This window comes from Lampetra planeri, chromosome 2 (genome assembly GCF_965212315.1).
Source record: "Lampetra planeri chromosome 2, kcLamPlan1.2.h2, whole genome shotgun sequence".
NCBI lineage: Eukaryota > Metazoa > Chordata > Hyperoartia > Petromyzontiformes > Petromyzontidae > Lampetra > Lampetra planeri.
In genome coordinates, this window is record NC_136108.1 from 15,943,136 (window position 1) to 15,965,636 (window position 22,501).

Consider the following 22,501-nt stretch of genomic DNA (forward strand, 5'->3'; position numbering starts at 1 on the left):
ACTTCCTGAATACATTCAGGACACGGTTCGCCGAGTCACGGAGGCGCGGGAGAATGCCCGCGTGGCTACGGCCAAAGCCCAGGCCCGGAACGAGCGATATGCGCGACGGTCTGAGGGGGAGTGCCCTTGGAAGGTTGGGGACCTAGCCTGGCTTCATTGTCCACAGGTACGTCCGGGGACCTCGCCGAAATTGCACAAACCCTGGCATGGTCCCGTACGCCTCATTGCGGTTCCCAACCCACAGACAGCACGCGTCCAGATTGGGTCTCGTCGCTGGGTTGTGCATACGTCGCGCTTGAAACCATATGTTGCTCCCTTACATGATGCGTCATCCCCCAATGTTGCCTTGCCGGGGTCTGTTGCTGCTGACTCTCCCCTGCCTGCGTCCATTGATTTTGCTAGAGCGCCTGTCGTACCTGTTCCAGACAGGCCGGCCGTGACATTGCGGGGGACGAGGGGCCCTGCTCGGAGGACGCCTGCCAGGTCTGCGGGACCTTCGAGCCCTGCAGCCCTTCCGACCCAGCTGCGGGCACGGTCACAGGACAAGCCCAAGACTAACTCTTTAGAGACACGGGACGGCGGTGGACTTCCAGCTGCGACAGGGGGATTACCCCCTGTCGTTCCTCGACTTTCATCGCGTTCCCGTTCTGCGAGTGGGCCGCCGACCGTCCGGGACGGGCCGGCGACCCGCACACGTTCCAAATCGCTTACGTTTCGTTGAGTGTTGTTGTCTTGTTATTTTCTTCTTACAGTTGTATTTATTGCATGCTTTTGTACGATCGTTGATGTTGATTGCGTTGTTGTTGTTCTTGCTGTTACATTATATGCTTAGTGTCCTTTAGGGGGGGAAGCTCGGTTCGCCGCATTACGATTTGCTATTGGTCAGCCGAGGTCGGCTGGGATTTTTCTACGGGGGAGGGTGGTGTAATGCGGGCGTAAGCGACCTTCCGGAGGTGACGTCACGGGGGGTGGAGTCATGTGACGTGGGGGTAAGGTTCGGGGCTTTAAGCGGGTAAACCGGAAGGGGAAGTCAGTCGGGGTGTGAGCGGAAAAGAGTGAGGCCACGCGGGCAAGTGTGGAGAAGGGGGGGGCGCCGACGGCGATCGGGAGCCAACCCCGAAGATAAGAGCAAGCTGCGGAGTGGTGTGCAGCTGGGGAGGAGACAGCCAGGAGGGCTGCGAGTTAGAGGCAGCGGTGTGGCTGCCAGGAGGAGCTGCGGAGAGAGAGAGAGAGGGGGCTGCTTGATAGAGGCAGCGGTGTGGCTGCCAGGAGGAGCTGCGGAGGGAGAAGAGCAGCAGAGAGTACAGCCAAGGGGGGCTGTGTGAGAGAAACAGCAGCGGAGCTGCTGTTGGGGATCGGGCCGACATTGGAGTCAGCACCGTGGAGAAGCTACAGAGTAAAGACAGCCGTGTGGGTGTACAGCACGAACCGAAGAATAAAGGACACTGAGCCAGACATCGTGGTCCAGTCGTTTATTACACATGTTTACACATAAATTAAATATAGTAAAGGCTCTCAAAGCTGGATTTGATACAGCCGGAAATCGGGGTAAGCCGGAAAGGCTAGGAAAATAAGTAAATTTTAATAATGTGTACGAAAAATTCCCGCAAATAAAACGCCAACAAGTATGATGATATCTCGGTGGGATTTTAATACCAATGCTACTGGCCTCAAGTTAGGTTTGGCACTGTCACTGCATATGTCTGTATAATTCTCATTTTATGAAGATGCTTTGGGACTGTTAATACTCATAAAAGTCTGCATAAAGTTTTAACAAGTTAAGCGAAGTAAAAACTGTCCCTTAGCTCTTACTGATTTAGAATAACAACCGAGGTCAGATGTTCAGGTATCAAGTAGGCAGGACAAATGAGAGTAATGTAAGAACCCCAGAGATTATTACATGACAATAATGGCTCATTGATAAGCTGTAGTGCATATGATCATCTACGAAATCGTAGTTGTATGTGGATGGCTATTGGGTCCATCTTCTTGGTTCTTTCGGTAAAGTCACGTAGAAGGGAAGTAATAAAATAATAAAAATAAAACATAATAAAACAATTCTCACGACGTTTCGGCCACAACGCAAGTAGCCGTCCTCAGGCGAAGAATGAAACACCACCAAGCTTGGAGCGTATATTTAAGCTGGGTTAGAGGGGGGGAGGTGGGAAGAAGAGCGCCTAGACAAAATAATTTGCATATCAAGAGGAATTCAGCATATGGAAAATGCGTAGGAGGTGGGCGGGGGGGGGTTCCAAATCAATACTATGCCCGTGCATTATGCAGGATTAGCAGCATCAAAGGGGGGGGGAGGGGGGTAGCATTAACAAAGGAAAGGAATGTTAATAGTATGTAGCTGCAGTTACTAAACAACCACGTAAAAAACTAAAGTAAAAACTGCATAACAAACTAAAGTATAAACTACATAGCATCATCAGTGTACTTACTATACTCTACAATAAGCTGAGTTACTAACAGTAAGTAATACATAAAAAAAATCTACGTTGTAAAAAATTATATAATATGCTTCCATCTAAACTTTATTCTCTATTGGGTCGTTTAGATGCATGGAAGGGAACAGGGTCACGTTGAGGGGAGGGCATGTGAGAATAATAGAAGTTTGAAAGGGGAAAGCCCCAAATTGCATGGAAGGAGACTGCCACTCGATTTTGTCTTGAGCCCAACGTTGGCTTTCTGTGGGCCTGATTCGGGGTTATTTTACTGTAGGAATTTCTGAGCAATGAAATCGAAGCAATTGCGCTCAACCTCTGTGAAATTTGGTGTCTCTGGAGGCCTCCTTCCTTGTCGGCATCCTTCCTGAAGTGGCGTGGTTTGGATGAGCACTGGGCCAGCCCAGACAGTCGTAGGTAGACTGATAGAAAACTTTTTTTACGCTCATGCAAACCAACTTCGCGTTCAGACGTTTCTCAAATGCCTCTGATTTCTCCTGCAGCTGTGGACAGCCTCCTCAAGCGGATGACCATTATTGGGATGATTCTTTCTTTTCGTGCCCTGGCACAGGAGGCTCTGAATGATGTAAGTGGTGCCATTGCATAATTTTACTAATCAAACCCACATTACCCGCATTACGCACTGCCCTATCCAACCCCGTGCTACTTTTTGCATGGAGCCACAAGCCACGCATATTCTGGGCACTACTCGGTGATGCCACCGTGCAAGACTCGGCAAGGACACAAAATGCTCTTTAGCAATGTGTGCGACACTTATTATATTGCGCCATCGTCCACTGCCATGATGTTCCATCATGCATGCCTGTAAATTTGGGTCCAATTAACTCGAGGTAAATGCTTCAGTGCTCATGCTCATGAGTGCAAATGAGAACATGGAGACCGCTAGGAGTGATTTTTAGCCAAAAACTGTTTTTTTTTTAGTTCAGACAGAGGGTCTGAGACAATGAGATTTGGAATTTTAAGCGGTTGTGAATTTGAGGTGGCACAGTCATTAGCACGTGCCGCACTATGAACCCGGCGACCCGAGTTAAATTCCCAACCATGGCTAACATCAGTAGTAAATGAAAACTGCTCCATAACCGCGGCTAGTAGACAGTTCATCAACGTGAACTAACCACGAAGAATCGTCAAATAAAAACCCCATGACTGATACAGCATGGGGAGGCATTCATCAGTGATTTGGTAGAGTGCTACAAACTATAATTACTATGGATCTGGGATACTGTATACATATTAAAGAGATCATTAGTGGAAGTAGTCGTATGAATGAACACAATTTTGACATAATAGTCAAAGTCAGGTATGTTTCTAATTTATTGTGAAAGGTTGTAAGCTGTATACATTTTGCACTATCACGTTTTTGTCTTTCTCAGGTGTTGTCCAATCATATTCCATTTCTTTTGGGCTCCATAAAGGACTTTAAGGACCACATTCCTCGAGAAACGGACATCAAGGTATGAAAGTATTTTCATTATCACCATTCAAATTAAATCACACCAGCAAATCAGTGTGTAATTATATCCAAAATTCCTGAGACTTTCCTGGGAAAACAAGCTTATTAATAATGAAATAATAATATACGACTAAGTCAAGTTATCTTCCTGCTCAATTGTGTATGGCAGTTATCTCCACATTTACAATCCTAAGACAAGATCCAGTCTCTGTTGTGACCCACTACTCGTCATTTACCACAAGATGGTGATCGTATTGACCTCGGAGTCGACCACAGACCAGGATTTGCACTCGCAAACGTCCTGATGCATGGTTGGGCGCTTTGAACAAAAAGCAACAATGCAACAAAGCGTGACATTGTTCAACGTAACCTTGGTTCGCTTAATGCAATCGCGATCGGTGACACTGCACATTAACAACGATGCAGGTTTGATAATTGTTTTTTTACCGTTCTATCTGGCAACAAAACTGACACCTTTTTTACAAGGAGTCATGTTTACATAGACCACAATACCTGCAGTCATAATGCAAACAAAAAACATAACTCTGATAATGTGCACTGTCCTTGAAGTTGATTGGTCCACACCCGAGACAGCTTTCCTTAGAGCCTAGTCTCACATGGGTTGGACCAGATGACGCCAAAAGGCGCACAACTCAAAGACAACGCACCATCAGAGTATGAGAGCTCGGGGTAAGCATTTACACCATTGGAACCTCATTTGCCAGTAAAAATATGATAATTGGTTTTTTACCCTTCTATCTGGCAACAAAACTGACACCTTTTTTTACAAGGAGTCATGTTTACATAGACCACAATACCTGCAGTCATAATGTTTTTTCTTTGCATTATGACTGCAGGTATTGTGGTTTATGTAAACATGACTCCTTGTAAAAAAAAGGTGTCAGTTTTGTTGCCAGATAGAAGGGTAAAAAAACAATTATCATATTTTTACTGGCAAATGAGGTTCCAATGGTGTAAACGATGCAGGTATCGCCGACTAAGTTCGAATGACGCCGCACCCCTCCCCCTCCGCACCCAGGTGGCCATGAGTGTGTACGAGCTGTCGTCGGCAGCGGGCCTCGTGTGCGAGGTCGACCCAGCTCTGGTCATGGCGCTCTCCTCGCAGAAGGGAGGTGCGTCTCCCTCTCTCTCTCTCCTCGTTGATGTCGAACGATAGACACATGTTGAGTGAGGCTTTGCACCGCACTCTGTGGGAATCGCGGTGTAGAAGCCCCGGTGCAAGGAAGTTGATCCCACCCTCTGTATTCCTACCCCCCCTCCCACCCTACTCAGCCATCTCCTCACCCTGTCTACCCCCATACTCACCCATCACTAAGAAATATAGACTCAAAATGTACACCGCAGGAATAGCCTATATCTCTAAACAAGGCATGAACGGCACACACACTGATGCATGCGCACGTAAATGAATGCATGCGTGTGCACGTACATGCTCGTACATGCACACACGCTGTTTATCTGGTATGCACGGATACATTTGTGCAAGGGCACCATGAGTAGGCCGGTAATGATTCATCCCTTCTCGATTTTATTAAATTGCACAATTCGAGGTGACGATTCGATCCAGGAATCGGTTATTTTTTTCTATATATGCATATATAATGGTGCATTCTAACACCCCCAGTGGCTGTATTGATTTATATATATTGTATGTTACAACATAGAAGCAAACTGTGCTACAAACTCAACAACACTGATTCGAATGGTCAAGCAACCTCTTATGATCAATGCAGTGTGAGGAGGTATTCGTCCAGCATTGTGCTATATTCACAAAGGGCTGTAAATTATGAATTGCCATGCTCAGCCACGATCAATCCCGCAATTGTATTAACGGCACCGCCAAGCCACGACCATCTACAAAGATCTTGCAAACGAGCATTCCATCTCGGCAGCTGAAAATAAGCTGATTGCATCGCCGCATCTCCATACTCGACTCAATCTTGGGGAAATTCTCTCATTTGGCTTGGGTAATTGGATTATCATTATTTAAGCATATAAAACAACAATCTTTATTTATCCTGGAGAAATCCGATGAGCTATGAAGCTCTTTTTCACAGATGTCTTTTTCACATTTTAAGGTTAATAAGAGCTGAATTCTGCTCCTTCAAGATTTCTATTTAGATGACCATTTCTCTAGAAAGTACCATCACTGTTGGTCCTTTGGAGAGACTGGCACCTGCCATAGATAGGAATGCTGAATTCCCACCGCTGGCTTCAGGCCACCAAGCAGGGAAAAGCATCACTCAATTCTCATTGCACCATGGACACACTTGACATAAATTCACTGGGAAAACAATGTGTTCAGGAACACACACACACCTGCATCATGGTTCCTATCTGCACAACTTGCTTTTGTATTATGCCAAAAACATGTCCGACCAATGCAACGGAGCCGTGATAATGAAGGCGCTTTCTAAACAGTTGAGACGTGCACCTTTGAAAATAATGCCGGGCTTATTTGTAAGTGAAACATTAAGTTATTCCTGCAAGACAACTGTGCCCAGAAAGTTATCTGCACGTGTGTGCTCGCGGGACTTTACGTGAATGACATTACTTTTGGAATTGCTCCTTCCACGTGGAGCAGCAATGGGCGGTGTTCTGCTGAGTGCTTCAATAAGATGAGCTCTTAACAGATTTTAATGTCACGAGCAGCCTTCTTGACCGGCATAGCTGGTTCCACTTAATATTGGCAAATGTTTACATAAATTGCCAAAGAAAAGGGCTCAAGATAAATGTGAGGAAAACAACGAGTAATTAAACAATAGCAAAAATATTTGATGAAGGGATGCAACTGGAACACACATCAGAGTATGTACATCTCGGGCATGTATTGAAGGTGGACTGGGATCAAAGTGATTTAGGAGACGCGCGAGAGAACATGTTGAAATACTTTCAGAAAACGGAACTTGATAATGAGGAGCAACAATGCATTGTGCTTAAAGAATAATTCTTTCAATTGGTACATATTTTCTGCTGTGACATGGACTGGAAACATAGACACCGCCAAAGAACTTGGAACAAAAAGTAAAAAAAGGTACTCAAAGCGTTAAGAGAAGTGCGTGCCTGTAAATACACTGAGAGACAGAAACAAGAACACATGGATCAGACATCGTATACAAATCATAGACATTCTTATTGACTGTTAAAAAAACAAAGTAAAGGGACTTGGGCTGGCTGCGTCACTACACAGGATGATGGAGAGTGGTCGAGACTGACGATAAAATGGTCAAGAAGAATACTGCCACCGAGTTGGAGCGATGGTGAGAACAGCTCAAGTGTTGGGAGCTGCATGGATTGTTGCATTGCTGGACCACGAGGGATCACGATGACCTGGGGAGGCCTTCATCCAGCAGTGGATAGTTCTTGATGGGTGATGATAATCATTATGATTGACAGAATACAAGAAAAAACGGCTTGTAAAATGGCTGCTTTAAATTGTTGCAAAGAATTGAAAAGTTACATTTCACGTATGCGATTTCAATATCTTGATAGCACAAAAAATGTATCATGTAGTAATGTGCTCACACCCAACTAAATCAAAGGTAATTTTTTTTGTATGCACGTATGTGCGTGTACTTTTAGCGATGGAAAAAAATAGTTTCTCACGAAATTTTGGAAAGATGAACTGGCAAAAACCACCATGACTAACAGTATAATGTGTTGCAGCTGATGGTTTGCAAGCAATGGAGTTTGTGCGTATTATATTGGAGTTTGTGATAAGAGCCTCTATGAAGTCCGATACTCATGTCACCATAAAGAATGCATGCATCTGCCATTGGCTGCTCAGTGTATTTCACCAAATACAAACAGTCCAAATGAATATGGGTGTTGTTTAACAGTATGCCTTTGTGTCTATAAGTAAGAAAGTTAAGTCTATTTTTTTCATGCTTAATCTTCGGAGAGCTTGCTGACGCAGAGTTTCTCTCGATAACATCTCTAAAGTTGCACATTAGGATAATCCACCCGGCTCAGTAACGGCTCTGCAAAAAAGTCCATATTGCAGATTTTAGTGCCTAACTGCTAGCAGATGTTGAGTTGGAAATTTTATAGTTGCAAAGAATAGTGGTATTGTGTGAGAATATTGCCACTCTTAATTTTCGAATGAGCAACCGTGATGTCTTCACTGTCTGCACTGTCTGTTACCTTTCAATTCCACGCAATGGTCTTAATATGCACGTTTACATTTCAACCTTCGTCGCGATCAAATCAGCAATCCAGACGCTGCCAAGTTACATTTCTCAGGGGTATTTCCATTGTTTCCGTGACAATGCGGCCTTCACTATTGCCACCGCGATCGTCGTGTTCACGATGGCAACTCCTCGCAATGCTCGCATTGTAGATCGAGGGAGGTAGTTATTGATGCTGGGCTACGCTTGATCCCACTCATGCTGCTGCCACTGCTGCTCGGGCTGCCGCTTTGTACGGAAGGCGGTTGGCGTCGTCTTGTGCAGTGTGCGCGCACCGCCCTCCTGCGGGAGCACTACATCAGCTGCGAGGGCGCCAGCTGCCCTGCTCCTCTGGCCTCTGTCCTACCAGCTTGGCTGGGAGGACGGTGGAAAACGCGCGCGTCAGCAAATGTCGGAGAGCGCAGGCACGGGGGCATTTGCCGAACCGCCCGTTCTCTTGTCCGCTCGTTTGCTTCGCAAGCTCCCTCGCACGCTCGCTTACTCGCTCGCTCATGCGTTCATTTACCCACTATTTCAGTGGCGCGCTCACTCGTTCACCTGAGCACTAGTTTGTTGGTTCACACGCGCGCTTGCCCACTCATTCACTTCTATCAACGTTCAATCACTTGTTCACTCGTATAATGTTATCACTCTCTTGCTCCCCTCAGTATCTTGCTACGTAAAACACTCACGCTTGCTCATCTTTACTTGCTCACTCTAGGCACACCTGCAGTCTTGGGGTAGTTGGGTCTCTTTAATGTCACTCCACCAAGCTTCTGTTGAGGTTTTGTGTGACCCACTTGCATCCTAGCGTGCAGACATTCAGCTGAAAGTGTTTTTTCATGGTATCTATGTAAATTCAATGGCAACTGATGTGTTTTCACCTCGTGCCGCATGTTGTTCGGCATAGAACATCATAGGGAACAACACGTGGAAACAACTTAAAACCACATTGGAGAGGTAGATACAGCACAAGCGCAAATATGTGCTCAGCCATGTGAATGCGATCATAAATACAAAGGCTGGGATGTCGATAATTTGTTGAGGGAGCAGTCACGTGCTCAAATCCTGGCCACGGTCGACTTGGGCCCCATCCTCTTCATTATTCCAGGCAGAGTAACAAGAGCACGGCTCGGTAAGATGCCACTGGGTGGCGGGAAGTTGACAGCGTGAATCCTCAAAGAAGGCTGGTCCTTGCCAAAGGAATGTGGAAATGTTTCTTTCACCTTGCCAGCCCCTGTTTGAGCAAGGGGATAATTTGACGTTTAAAGTAATAAACCACCTATTCTATGTATAAGTGCCGCCAATGGAAAATGTATTGTGAAGTCAATGTTAAGTGAAAAAACATTATTTGTTTTGTTAAATAGTTTTCGAGCAGATGTTCCTCTGATGTGGTTATAGGAAAGGCTCTAGCACAATGCTTGCAAGTTCAGTGACCTATTCTTAACTTCAGAATGTCTTCTTTTTGTACACACTATATTGTGCCAAACTAATAAGATAACCGATATGGTTAAATACTCGGAATAATGTAGGATGTGTTTTCAGTTAATTTATTCATATGTGTTCCAAGTATTCGGGAAAAAAAAATTCGTGTTAGTTTGCCAAGATGAGATTGCCAAACACAACTGAAGCCTTTCCCTGAGACGAGTGTCAGGTTTGCCTGTTCCTGAACCCCTTGCATTGGGGCACGCCAGATACCAGCAAGCGCCACGCCGCTTTCACCCCAGCGCCACGAGAGCGCCGTGCGGGGTTCGTGCGAGCCCGGCCGATTTTTTTTTCTCTCCAGCGTTTCTAACCCCTTGACCTGAAGGAAATTGAAGGTGTAGCCTCACATCATGGTTAAATACAGTACATGGTGGTCCAGATGTCTTGTGACCCCCCTCCCCCCATTTAATTTTCTAAAACTTACTATTTTTTTCAGTAAGGTTTATTTAAAACATAAATGAATGTGCAAAGGAAAACCATGTAAGGGGTCAATTCATTGGGAGGGGTGAGGGGGGAGCTTTACAAGACATCTGGACCACCCTGTACACTACAACCATGACCCCTCCTTGCTGTTCTTTGTGAGCCCCTTCGGCCTTCATCCTTCAAAGCTTCTCACAAACCGTCGAGAGGGCGCTGGCTGCACCGCACCGCAAGCAGTGGCATCGCAGCTGGCTTGCCGTGGTCTGTTTGCAGAGGCCTGGGTTAGATTCCTGTGTGGTGCGCAACACCAGTAGCGATAGATTGTTGCACCTTGTCTGGGCCTCCGTAAGGTCAACTCATCTGGTGTGGCATTATTCAGTCATCGCTGACGAGACAAAGACTGTCTTCTGAATATACCACTCTGTCTGCTTTCCAGATTTCACAGGTGCTCCCTAAAATCGGTTGTCCTGACAGCGTATAAAGCTAAATGGGGATCGTTGTCTTTTGTGTGTGTGTGTGTACACATAATAGATCTAACAGTTGGTCCTGGTTTATCCATTTTCCCCGATGCCAAAATACCAGTCTTCAAACTAATAACCCTTATATCTTTGCATATAAACTGAAATCTAAGTAAATGCATCACTTTCTGCATTGTATATAGTAAAGGTGAAGCGAGTGATGTGAAATAGTTAATGTTATTGGCAGTGACAGCTTGATACAATTATTGGAGTGACCTCGATTACACAAAGTCCGTTTCCTGTCATGTTTGGCTCACTACCAGAAAATCACTTTCGCAGAGCCTTGAAATGAATGAAGCACGTGACAACAGTGGATGTAGTTCCCATCTTCATGCAGCATCCCCATTGGTACTGCTGTACGCCGTTTCCTTTACAGTCAAACGCAATGATTCTGATGTGATTGGATCACACATTTAGAAGAAGTAAAAAAAAATAGTTTATTATTTCAAGAGCTTTTTAACAGCTCACAAATGTATCAACAGAGAATGTCTAACCCATATATGTACAGCATTGCATTGGGAGTAGTACTGTGTAAGTTTTCGTTTTTGTTCTCTGAAGCACATTGATTATGGGGTAGGTCCCCATTGGCACGAGCAGTTGGTGGAGTGTGTTGAGAAAGAGATATATTAGGCTTGAGCAATGTTCATAATAAACGTTTTTGGGTTAGATCGCGTTATTTATAAATGTGTCGTAACCCTCCACCACCCGACACGGCCAATCGGCAAAAAAGTGTCACGTTGACAAAAGACAAATATTTCACTACTTTAGCCCACCGGTGTGTTGAAGAGTGAATCCACAACATTTAAATTTTTTGAGTACGACGTTTCGCTGGTAATTACATCCAGCATCATCGGGCAATTCGCCAGAATTCTTCAACACACCGGTGGGCTAAAATAGTGAACTATTTGTCTTTTTGTCAACGTGACACTTTTTTGCTGATTGGCCGTGTCGGGTGGGGGAGGGTTACGACACATTTATAAATAACGCGATCTAACCCAAAAACGTTGATTATGAATAATATTGGTCGCGAAAGCCTACGTGTTAAATTGAGCAATGTTCTCTTTGGTAACCAGAACATTTATCAACTGCCAATTTGATTTAAGCTCTTAAAATTGAGTTCTTAAAATGCCACGATGCTTTGAACATGGTGGCCTGCGTCTCCTGGAAGTCTGTTTTGAGATCACAAATGCAACAGTGTAACGGGGAAAGGCAGGAATGGTTGTGTCAGAGTTAGCACCAAAGCAAAAATAAACTACTTTTTAAAAAAATGTGTTTTTCGCACACGAGAGAGTCAAAGAGTCGACTGTGTCAAGTCCAGCTTGTGTGCCACAGGGTTTAAAAGCAGCAACTTGAAATGTGTAACCTCGTAAGCAATTTAATGAATACTTGTACATATTTGTCACATTTAGTAACGGCGCTAATGTCTCGTGAAAAAAGTTGTACTTTTCATTTAAAAATTGTACTTTTCTTTTCTTTACCCATAAAATTTTGAGCCACATATACGAGGTCTCTCACACAAATCTTTCAGCATCTGACGACAACAGGAAATTAAGGTGTTCCAATTCGGATGAGATTTTTCTAACACTGGCTTTGGAACACGCCGTGTCTGACAAGGTCACCAGGGAAAACTGGATAATAAATCTCTGGGAAAAAGTTCACGGACAGATGCAGCAATCCTGGCAAAAGTGAGAAATAGGAATACGTAAAGAAATACGGTCTGCTTGCGGTGTCCAGAGCAATAAATAAACGTGAAGATAACAAATGAGCACCCTAGAGGTTTGCTGGTTGGAGCATCCAAAACTGTTTGGAGGAATCCCAGAGCTCGGTGATAATTACTTTCCTTGAGCATGTCTGCAGAATCCACACATCATTAGAGGTTTGTCAGCAGAGTACGTAGACTGATTCCCAAGTGCTGCAAACCACTGTGAACAGTTGTTCAAACTATTTTATAGCTTTGCTTTTCTTCCCGTGAAGCCAATCTTTTAGAAGACACAAGTGTGACAAAACAAACATTTTAAACGTTTTAATCGGAGTGGTCGTACATCCCCAATGTGATTAAACATATTTAGAGCGTCATGATTTGTACCTATTCACATTATATGTTTTATGTGCTTGTATAAGGCTTTTAATGCATTACATATATCATGCATTACATATATCATGCATTGAGCATTGACCAAATAAATTATTACTGTCCTGTATTTGGAAAATTAAAACTAATCTTGAGTGTTTGGACCTTAATTGGCGAATTTCCCAAACCTTTCGATTACCTATTATGAGGCATTCAGCCCATTGCTGAAGGCCTCATGACATTTCATGCTTCATGGGTGCCACGGTGGTGAGATGTTAACTAACTCATCTGGTATACAGGGGGTCGTGGGTTCAATCCCGATCCTGACGCCTATATATTTGGAGTTTGCATGGTCTCCCCGTGGCACATGGATTTTTCTCCGGATCCTCCGGTTTTTCCCTTCACATTTAGAAACATGCATTTTGAGTATTTGGCTGCTATCAGTTTCCACACGATAAGTCACTTCGTTGAGCTATCATTTGTGGCCATGCCACTTCGAAAAAGAGATATATATAGGTCAGTGGGCCTTACCTGGTCAAATAAAAATAGTTTCGATTTTAAATGCCACAATTTAGCCCATTCTTGCTTTTGTGACCTCATCTCATCGCCGCATCTTTGCGTCAGATCGCCTCCCTTTGGCTGCCATTCCTCCACCGACAGCATCTATTGGCTTACCATTCCTTCCAGCGACGTGTCCTGCCCACAATCACTTTGTTTTATTAATAGTCTCCATAGTCTCCATTTGATTATGTTCTCTGATTCATGTGTTTCCCTTTCTGTATCTTAGTGTAATTCCCAGCATTCATCTCTCCAGCATGCTTTGCATATTTTTTAGCTTTTGTTTCATGTACTTTGTCAGAATGTATGCTTCCAATCCGTATGCCATGGCAGAACTGCAAACTGTTGTTATGGCATATTCATCTGTTGCTTTTCAGTATCAGATATAATATTCTCAAAGCACTCTATCCTGCACTTTATTTTATTTCTCTGATAGCTGCCCTAGATGGACTGTTTGTCCTTTACATTTGTGTCTCTTCAACAGTTATTTACCATTGTTTTTGACTACCTTAACGGCATACAACGAGTAGATAACATACATGTATATGCTTTTTAAAATATTTTATCTCATCATATTAATTACTACAATCTTATTACACATTGTTATACAAAAGTACATACATATCCACCCCACAGCTCGCTTACATCCAGCATTATGAGTCGTGATAATTATAGTTTGTAAATTATTGCGTGGGACCAAAAACGAGAAATGTTGTGTTCTATGAATTTAATATGCCGTGGTGTATGAACAAGTGCATGTGTGAATTGTGCGAAACTGTGATAGTTTTATTTCCTTGGAGATTTATTTTATAATTTTCTCAAGAAAATGTATTCGCCCAAAATGTGAAGCTCTTATTTCTCTTTACTTTTTTGTTCTTTCGTGAACAAAAAAAAACTATATACAATTATTTCCATTATTTGTTACTTAATCTCTCTGATTGCTGAAATAGCAGCAGCAGTGCACTGCATTTTGAACCCAGAGACCAGCGTTCAATGCGATTACGAGAACGAGAAGCATGGCGATGACTTGGATTGGAAAGGCCTTCATCCAGAAGTGAATAGATCACAGATGATGTTAACATGTCAGGTACTCACACAAGACGACTAGTACAAGTGCTTTAAAGGAATAATGAGCACCTGTATTATGTTCAACATGGCACATTGATTTTAATATACAACACAATTCGGTACCCTCTCTTCATGGGTGGCACATGTTCAGATATAAAATGCAATCATGCAAAGCCACAGTCTTGCTAGCATACTTGTATAATTCATACATTTACATACATATGTGAGGTCTAAGCAGTGATGCAAAGTCCCTGTCACCTCTCACCTCGTCACTCACCACTCACCTCACCACTCACTCAACACTCACTCACCACTCACCCCCCAAAACTCAACCCACCACTCACCACTCTCCTCACCACTCATCCCACCACTCACTCATAAGCTATGAACCTATTGACTTGAGTGGCGAGTGAAATCTGAACCGGTCCTGCCCCCCCACGACTCCCACTTCATCAACCACCATCCCACGCTGACTGGCATGGATAAGTATGGTCAAACAACCCCTATGACTGACTTGGCATAGGGGGGGGGGGAGGCCTTTAGCAGTGGATTGACATCGGGCTGTAAAATATAAATATTTATGCATGTATTGTTTTCTGTCAATGGTGAAACCCAAAGTAATGTAATCCAATCCTTATAACTTAAAAATACAACAAAACTGTTCTCATTGAAGAATACAAATACATCTGGTATTTGCATGTTGAACACTTTTATGATGTATTACAATAGCTAAATAACTAAAATGTATAAAAAAAAACATTTCCATGCATACATGCTGAAGAGCTCTGCCGATTACATATTTTGTAAAACATCTACCATGGCTCACGGTCCCTGCATCACACCCCGAGCAAATTGGAAGGGCCCTACTACAGCCAGCCTAAGAGTGGCACTGTGGTGCACATGTTTTGAATTAGCAGTAATTCCTTAATTAGAAAATGATTTCAACCTTTCTAATAATCCAAAAGCATGAAATGCACATACAAATAATCCCTCGTGTGTCTGCGCACGTTGCGGGGAAGGATGGATAGAGGAAAATTGGTTCCATTCCCAGCGGTCTAAGTTTTAATTCCTGTGGAAGAACTTCAGTAGGAAGCTGGTTATGTGTGGCTAGCAATGGCCACCCCCTGGATTGGCAATCATTTTTTTGCGGACTTGTTACTATGCAGGAGAAGACAAATGTGATGAGGTGTGATGCTGATCTCACTGCACGTCATGTGACCTTTCAACCACACACACGATGCCCAGGAATCATTAGCCATGGTCAATTCACTGCTGGATGATTGCCTTCCCAAGCTCCCAACATCTCTCAGAATTCTGTAATGTAATAATCCGAGCATTTGCACAAACGCTGATTTAATTGCTCCATTTCCTCAGGAGATGTCCTCTCGGACACGTTCCATTACTTCGCTGCCACGCCATCATTATCCTTGACCTTCGACTATCGTCCCTTCTAGCGACATTTACTGCCCAAGTCCACTTAATTTTATTGACAGTTTGAATAATGATTGTATGTTGAATTTCTTTCGCACGTACATAGTTAACTGTGCTAATTGGAGGTGCGATCATTAATGTGTGTGTTCTCTAATCCATGTGTTTCTCTGTCTCACTTTCCGTCCCTGCAAAAATGAAGTGTTATCAAGCAAAGTGGTTGGGGGGGGGGGGTAGGGGCTCTCAGGGAAGGCGGTTATGAAACTTTCAAATGTGTGGAGAAATACTCGTAAGAAATAAAAAGTATACAGAATGGTACAATACGGAAAAAAGCGATACAATACACCTCAATTATTAAAGATGCATTGCTCACAAAAACCGTGAAAATATCTTTCGTGTCATTGTCATGTCACTTGTAACTACATTTTCATGAACAAAAATGGGAATTGAAAATAATCCTGATGTAAGATTGTGTAGTTTTCTTTCAGTCACTATTTTGTTTCGAATCATTTTGATCTCCTCCCCTGTACTTGCTGAGCTGCTGGGTTTTTGTTGTTGTAAAGAAAAGGTTTGGTTAGCAACAGCATGCGTACTTTTTATTATTATTATTATTTGGTGTGGGAGTTTGTGTGTGTGTATATATAAAGTATTTTCAGAAATGTCTTATTAAAAATGGTGTTTTGACCTCATAGAAATTTCTTTCCACATTGTTACGGACCATAAATTGTTTTTTTTGTTGACAGAAACGTCTCCAGAGGACGATTATAAGATCGCTTGCCTCCTCATGGTCTTTGTGGCGGTGTCTCTGCCAGCACTCGCTGGGGTCCAAACGTCCCAGTACAGCCCATGGTTGGAAGGTAACTCCCCCCAAGAGTTCACTGCATTTCTTTTACACGGACTCTGTTTGTGGACACATTCAATGGAGAAAGGCCCACCAGCCATATTTATTTGTAAAGTTTTTGTATGTTATTTTAATTCTGTTGCCTGGTATATTTTGTGTTTGTTTTTGCTACTATGTAGCAGCCCATTTATCTCTTCTTCCTTCAACATTTATATTAACATCTTTTTAATAATGAAACAACAACAAAATTGTATCATAGGGATACGTTCAAGAATTTGAATGGCTTTTGTCAGCCATGCCAGACTTGGAGTGCCGCAGCTGTTAAGCTCTGTGCTGTGTGCATGTGTGGACATTGAGATGGGGCCAGTTGTGAAATCTGAAAGATTTTGGCCTGTAAGGATGCCCAACAAATTCTTCCAAATCTCTTGCCAGATTCAGAACTCTTTTTTCATTGTTTCAAAAGCACATATGCGTGTGCTGTTAATTATCTTGTCTTATTTAGTTGCCTTCCTCAACAGTAGGATGTTTGTCCTCGATTCCTCGCTGACCTCTGTCTTGATGAATTCCTGTGAGCCTTCGGGTTGAGCAAGCCACACGGCCTAATACATGGGCTGCTACCAATTAGCCAAGGAGCATCCAGCCAAACAACAAAAACATATAACTCTGCTGCATTTTGTTTCCCCTCATGTGCTGACATTTTGTGGCACGGTCACTTGAAATTATCCCGAGCCAGTTTGCTCACTTTGTGGGAGGAGATATGGGTCACAGCGGTGCTAGTATCATAATTATAATACGAATTCCACGTGAGTGTATAAGCACGCACAGTCAGGTAGCCAGCAACACCTACCCAAGATGAAAAGAGTCTGATATAACCAAAACCTTGTCGCCAACGAAGAATAAATATTAATCTCCTGATTAATGTAAAATATTAATGCCAACGGTACAAAGAACATTATTGAAGTTTGTGACATAGGTTAACACAAATAATATTGCCATTGTAGGCCCAAAGTCAATCAATGCCATTGTCTTATAACCCAGTGACAACTATTATGGTGCCTATCATTATATTTGCCGGATTTTCCATTTTAGTCATCTGTGAGTTGCTAAAATAAAGACACATGCACATTTTACAGATGAAAATATGAGTGAAATAAAAGTGAGCCACAATGAAAACAAGAAGACGTATAATATATTCCTTTTATATAATTACATATATTACCAGAGCATTTTTTTTGTTTCCATGTTCGTCACAAGTATGTGTGGTTAATGCAGACATTATTCATTGCAAAAGGTTTCTGTTTTGTGTTTTAACATCTTAACATCTTCATGTGGAAACCCTCCCCATAGAGGCAGTTACATTTTGACTTAAAACTTTCGTTACTTGCAGGAATTCATATTCTTGGTTCTTTCGGTAAAGTCACTTAAATAGAAAACTAAAAATCCCAAAATATTAATAAAAAATAAAAATAAACAAAAAAATTTTAAAAATAAAATTCAAATTTGAAAGTAATAAAAGCAAGAAACCCACAATAAAAATAGTAAAATCAAATTAAAAATTTATTGAAAATAATAAAAGCAAAAGAACCCACGACGTTTCGATCGCAACAAAAGCGGGGTCCCTCTTTTCTCTCGGCCTGATGCAGACCGCTTGTCTTGTATTCTTATACATTTATTTGCTTGTCTTTCTGTCCCATCACAATCCTGCCTCCTTCCTACAGGTCACTTGAACAACATCCATTGCCTGGCTACGGCTATCAATCAGCTGGCTGCGGCACTCTTCACAATTCACAAGGGCAGCGTGGAGGAGCGACTCAAAGAATTTCTGGCGGTGAGCGTTCACCTGCCCCGTCACACCACTGAGCCATTCACAAATGTGACGAGGTGAAGATTGCTCTCTCACGGAATTCTGAGGAGTGTTCTTCATTGTAACCTCAAACACACCTCTCACAAGTTCCACATTTGCTCACGTGAAACGTTGTTGTTGTTGTTGTTTCTCCAACATTGGCGGGTTTAATTTAAGATCGCATGATTTCTGGCCCTGCTAGGGCTTTAGTCTCTTCAGCCACCCAGCCTCGTTACTTGAAAATAATTTAGAATGGATCACGCAACCATCTTGTTTGCTTGATATGCGAAGAGAAGCTTCATAGCTCATCGGATTTCTCCAGGATCAATACAGATTATGAGATGAACCCCCCTCAACAAATGAATAATGAATCCAGCAAGTAATCTAAATAGCATGAACAAATGCACAATTGCATTGTATAATATAATCATAGATACAATACACAAAGGCCAGAATTTGGTGGAGGAGTTTACATAAGTTGGTAGTTAACTGTTTACCAGTTTACTCAGGGATGACTTGAATCCTGATGGAAGTTTCCCTCCTAACTGTGTGAGTGGCAGCATCATTTTGTTGGGTGCATAATACGTCATGCTTAGCCTCTCGGTCAACACAGTGCCTCTAGTCTTAACAGCCTTGACCATGTCCTCATTTTTTGAGCCCCTTCGTCCCGTTAAACGAACATTCGTCAGACTAAAACTCGGCCTGCCTATGCTACCAATGTTTGGTTTATCCAGTTTTAATCTCAAAACAAATTCACAAATGTAAAAAAAACTGGGCATATTTCAATGAGTATTTGGCTGCGCGTTGCAATGATCGTGAGTTCACGAGTTCAAATCCTGATTAGGTGACTAATCAACTCAGCCCTTTAACCTTGCGGGGTTGAAAAAATTAGTACCATCACTCCCACTATGGGAATGTGGAATTTATATCACTGGCTCAGGGCTGTAAACACCAGGAAACCACTTTGGCTGTGTCAAGCAGTCTGCGTATTCTGTTACCGCAAGCTGAAACAGCTTTTGTATGATTGGGTAGAGAAGGAAAAACGTGCAAAGCATTGTTTATTTAGGATTATATGAGATATACTATACACCTGTGACCAAATTACCATGAATGTCCCCTGATTTCTCAGAAGCTAAGCAGGCTTGAGCCTAGTTCGTTTTTTGGATGGGACATAGCCTGGGAATCATGAGTTTGCCATGAGATGGCAGGACAGCTTTGATCATTGTATCTCCTTGTGTGTTCATTCTAGTTACTCATTGAATCTCCTTGTGTGTTCATTCTAGTTACTCCGTTTTCCTCCCAGGTGCCAAACACTCATTAATGTACTCGAAGTGCATCTACCCTGGCACAATCACGATGGTGATATCGCCATCCCTTAGTGGCTAAAAGCAGTTGGTGTTGTATTTACTCTATACTTGAAACTGTATTCTTGAGCTGTATTTTTTTCCGTAGCTTGCATCGTCCAGCCTGCTGAAGATTGGCCAGGAGACTGACAAGTTGACGACACGGAACAGGGAGTCCGTGTACCTGCTGTTAGACATGGTAGGGCCTGCCTTTCACGAGAAAATATCAGATGGTGGAGAGATGAGTCAATGATTTATATGAAAGCGTTATTTCATTGTCAATGAAATAATCTCTCTGCTCCAACGAGCAGTGGGGGCAGCATTCAACTTAATTGGTGGCCAATGGTGGATATTCCTGATTCTAATCGTCGGCGGAAATGTATCCACGACAACTGGTGACTTCCCAGTAAGCAGTACTAGTTTTATATTCACACATGGTGGAATAATAAAACAGCTATGAAATAAAAATGTAGTTTTGTTTTATTTGCTATAAAAAAGGGGAGGGTGAGTGAATTTCAGGTTTTCCATCAAGAATTATGATGTATGCTTATCCCACTTTAATCTATTAGCCCTCATCACAGATGTTCTTAAAAAGTCACACTTAAGACATTAAAGCAGATACGTGTGCAATGGTTATGTCACCACCAATCGGAGGTATACGGTGAGTTAATGTAACATTAAAAACGAGCGATGGATTTTCCAACGCTTACTGAGGGATGTCAGTGGAAATGAGACGCAACTTTATTGCCTTTTAAACCTGGAGGCACTTGTAAAAAAAAAACGATTGACATGGTGTTGCTTAGTTTTAAATACATGTCTATGCTTGTATCTATATGCCACTTAGTCTTTGATTACCTTGAAATAACCAGACCTATTGTTGCGTCGGTGTGGCCCTGAGACGAGTCGCATTCTAACGGTGGCCTCTTGCACTGCAGATCGTGCAGGAGTCTCCGTTCCTCACCATGGACCTGCTGGAGTCTTGCTTCCCCTACGTCTTGCTGCGGAACGCGTACCACGCGGTGTACAAGCAGGGAGTCGCCACATCCACCTAGATATGCGCCCCCCCTCGCACAGCGGCGCACGCGTTGCTTTAAATTAAAACGATGCTTGGTCTTCGAAGGGGTTGTTGTTTTTTTTGCATGGAGCTCATCTACTTTTCTCACTGCCAAATACTCCCCTCGAGATGAGAAGTGTCGTGTATTGCATATATAGAAGGTTTCGTTAGGCTGTTGTGCTTGTTATAAAAGGTAGGCCGATACATTCCCATGGTGCTTTTGCGAAGAGGGGTAACGATTTTAAATATTCATGACATTGGAATTTAAGTGGATTATTTTTTTTTATCTTTGAAAATAGAACTCACGTGTAGATATGTGGGTAATTTTTTGCTGATGTGGTGTGGTAAATTTGTATACATGCCTTCCACTGTGTGCATCAAGTGATCAGTTTCTATGTACTCATTGAGACATGTGCCATACGTGTTCTGAGTGAGAGCACCTTTACGCAGCTGTGGAAAACCTTACCATAAATGATGTGACGCGTGTGTTGTTCACTATCCACTCACACAGCCCTTGTGCTGCACTTGGTTGGAAGTTATCTACCAGAATTAAGATTACAAACAGGAATTCCCGCACATTTTAAGGCTATTGTGTAGCTTGCGAACAATGCCTGAAACCTGGTCGTTCAGTAACCAGTCGAGCAATCTTTAAGTAGTTTTTGGACCATAATCAGAAACATTTTATTATTATTGCATCACACTTGTGACTTAAAGTGATGAGCCGTGTGGCCATAACCGCAGTATTAAATGTGCCAATTGGAGATTATTTTCAGAGACCAAACCTGTTTGACGTTAATTGTCCACATGGTTATGCCAAGACGAAAAAACATCTTACCCGAGTCTTTCAAGAGCTCTTTAAAAACTCATCATTTTACTCTATCCCTGTTATGAGTGATAATAGAGCCTCATACAAAGCACATGTTTGTAAGCCTATATTGTATTTTTTTTTAACACCAATGTTTTATATTAACACAGTACTAATTTTATATGCAAACATTTATCCTGCATGATGCAGTATTATCATGTTATGTACATATATACAGCGTATTCATTTTTTGTTCTATAAGACGCACCTAGATCAAAAGTAATTCTAAAGTATATATATACAATATATTACGAATTCTTGTGTGCAGATTCCAACAGTAATTGTACCCTCCCCCGCCCCCCCCGTTAAAATATTATGTAATTTTAATATCAAAAACTGTTAAAACAATTTGAAGGGTTGGTTTTAAACTTTTAATAAAATGGTTATTTTTCCTTCTTCTCATGCTCAATGAAACTGTAGTCTTAACATAACAAGTTCTTGAAACGTGTGTATGGCATGTCAAATCCAACCCTATTTTCCCAGAAATTCTCGAAAGAGGCTTAGTCTGTGTTGAGCAGAATTTGGTATTGTGAAAGAAGAGAAGGCCGCTCTTTTAAGATTTTAACATTTTATGCATTGTGTTTTATATGATGTCCTCTATGCCACATTTCCATGACTGACATCTGCAGTGACTAACTAAACTGTTGGGCATTTTCAATAAAATATTTTAACATGTAAAATGTTGTCAAGTTCTAACACTTCAAGTGTGTGTTCAACGTGGCTGCATTTGTAAAAAAAACCCCTAAGCAATACACACCCCACTGAGTCTGTAAATCTGTCCTTATATTCCAGCTCTAAATTCTACTTGGAAGTATGAGGTCATAGTGAAACGCTATGCATATAAGAATCTTTAACTTTTATTAATTATTTTTTGTCACTTAATGGTGTTGAGAAAGTGC

The 22,501-nt window shown here is 42.4% G+C and overlaps 1 protein-coding gene across 2 annotated transcripts in view; it reads left to right on the plus strand.

Moving 5' to 3' along the window:
• The window catches only part of LOC144728958 (nck-associated protein 1-like), a 130,501-nt gene extending 108,219 nt beyond the window's left edge, over positions 1-22,282 (plus strand). For both annotated transcript variants that reach the window (XM_078608747.1, XM_078608757.1), the window contains exons 25-31: positions 2,951-3,033; positions 3,842-3,922; positions 4,961-5,054; positions 16,400-16,513; positions 18,216-18,325; positions 19,793-19,882; positions 20,619-22,282. In XM_078608747.1, the coding sequence (XP_078464873.1) occupies positions 2,951-3,033; positions 3,842-3,922; positions 4,961-5,054; positions 16,400-16,513; positions 18,216-18,325; positions 19,793-19,882; positions 20,619-20,735 (689 nt within the window). In that variant the 3' untranslated portion in view covers positions 20,736-22,282. The remainder of the gene's footprint in view (positions 1-2,950; positions 3,034-3,841; positions 3,923-4,960; positions 5,055-16,399; positions 16,514-18,215; positions 18,326-19,792; positions 19,883-20,618) is intronic.
• The last annotated feature ends 219 nt before the right edge of the window (positions 22,283-22,501 follow it).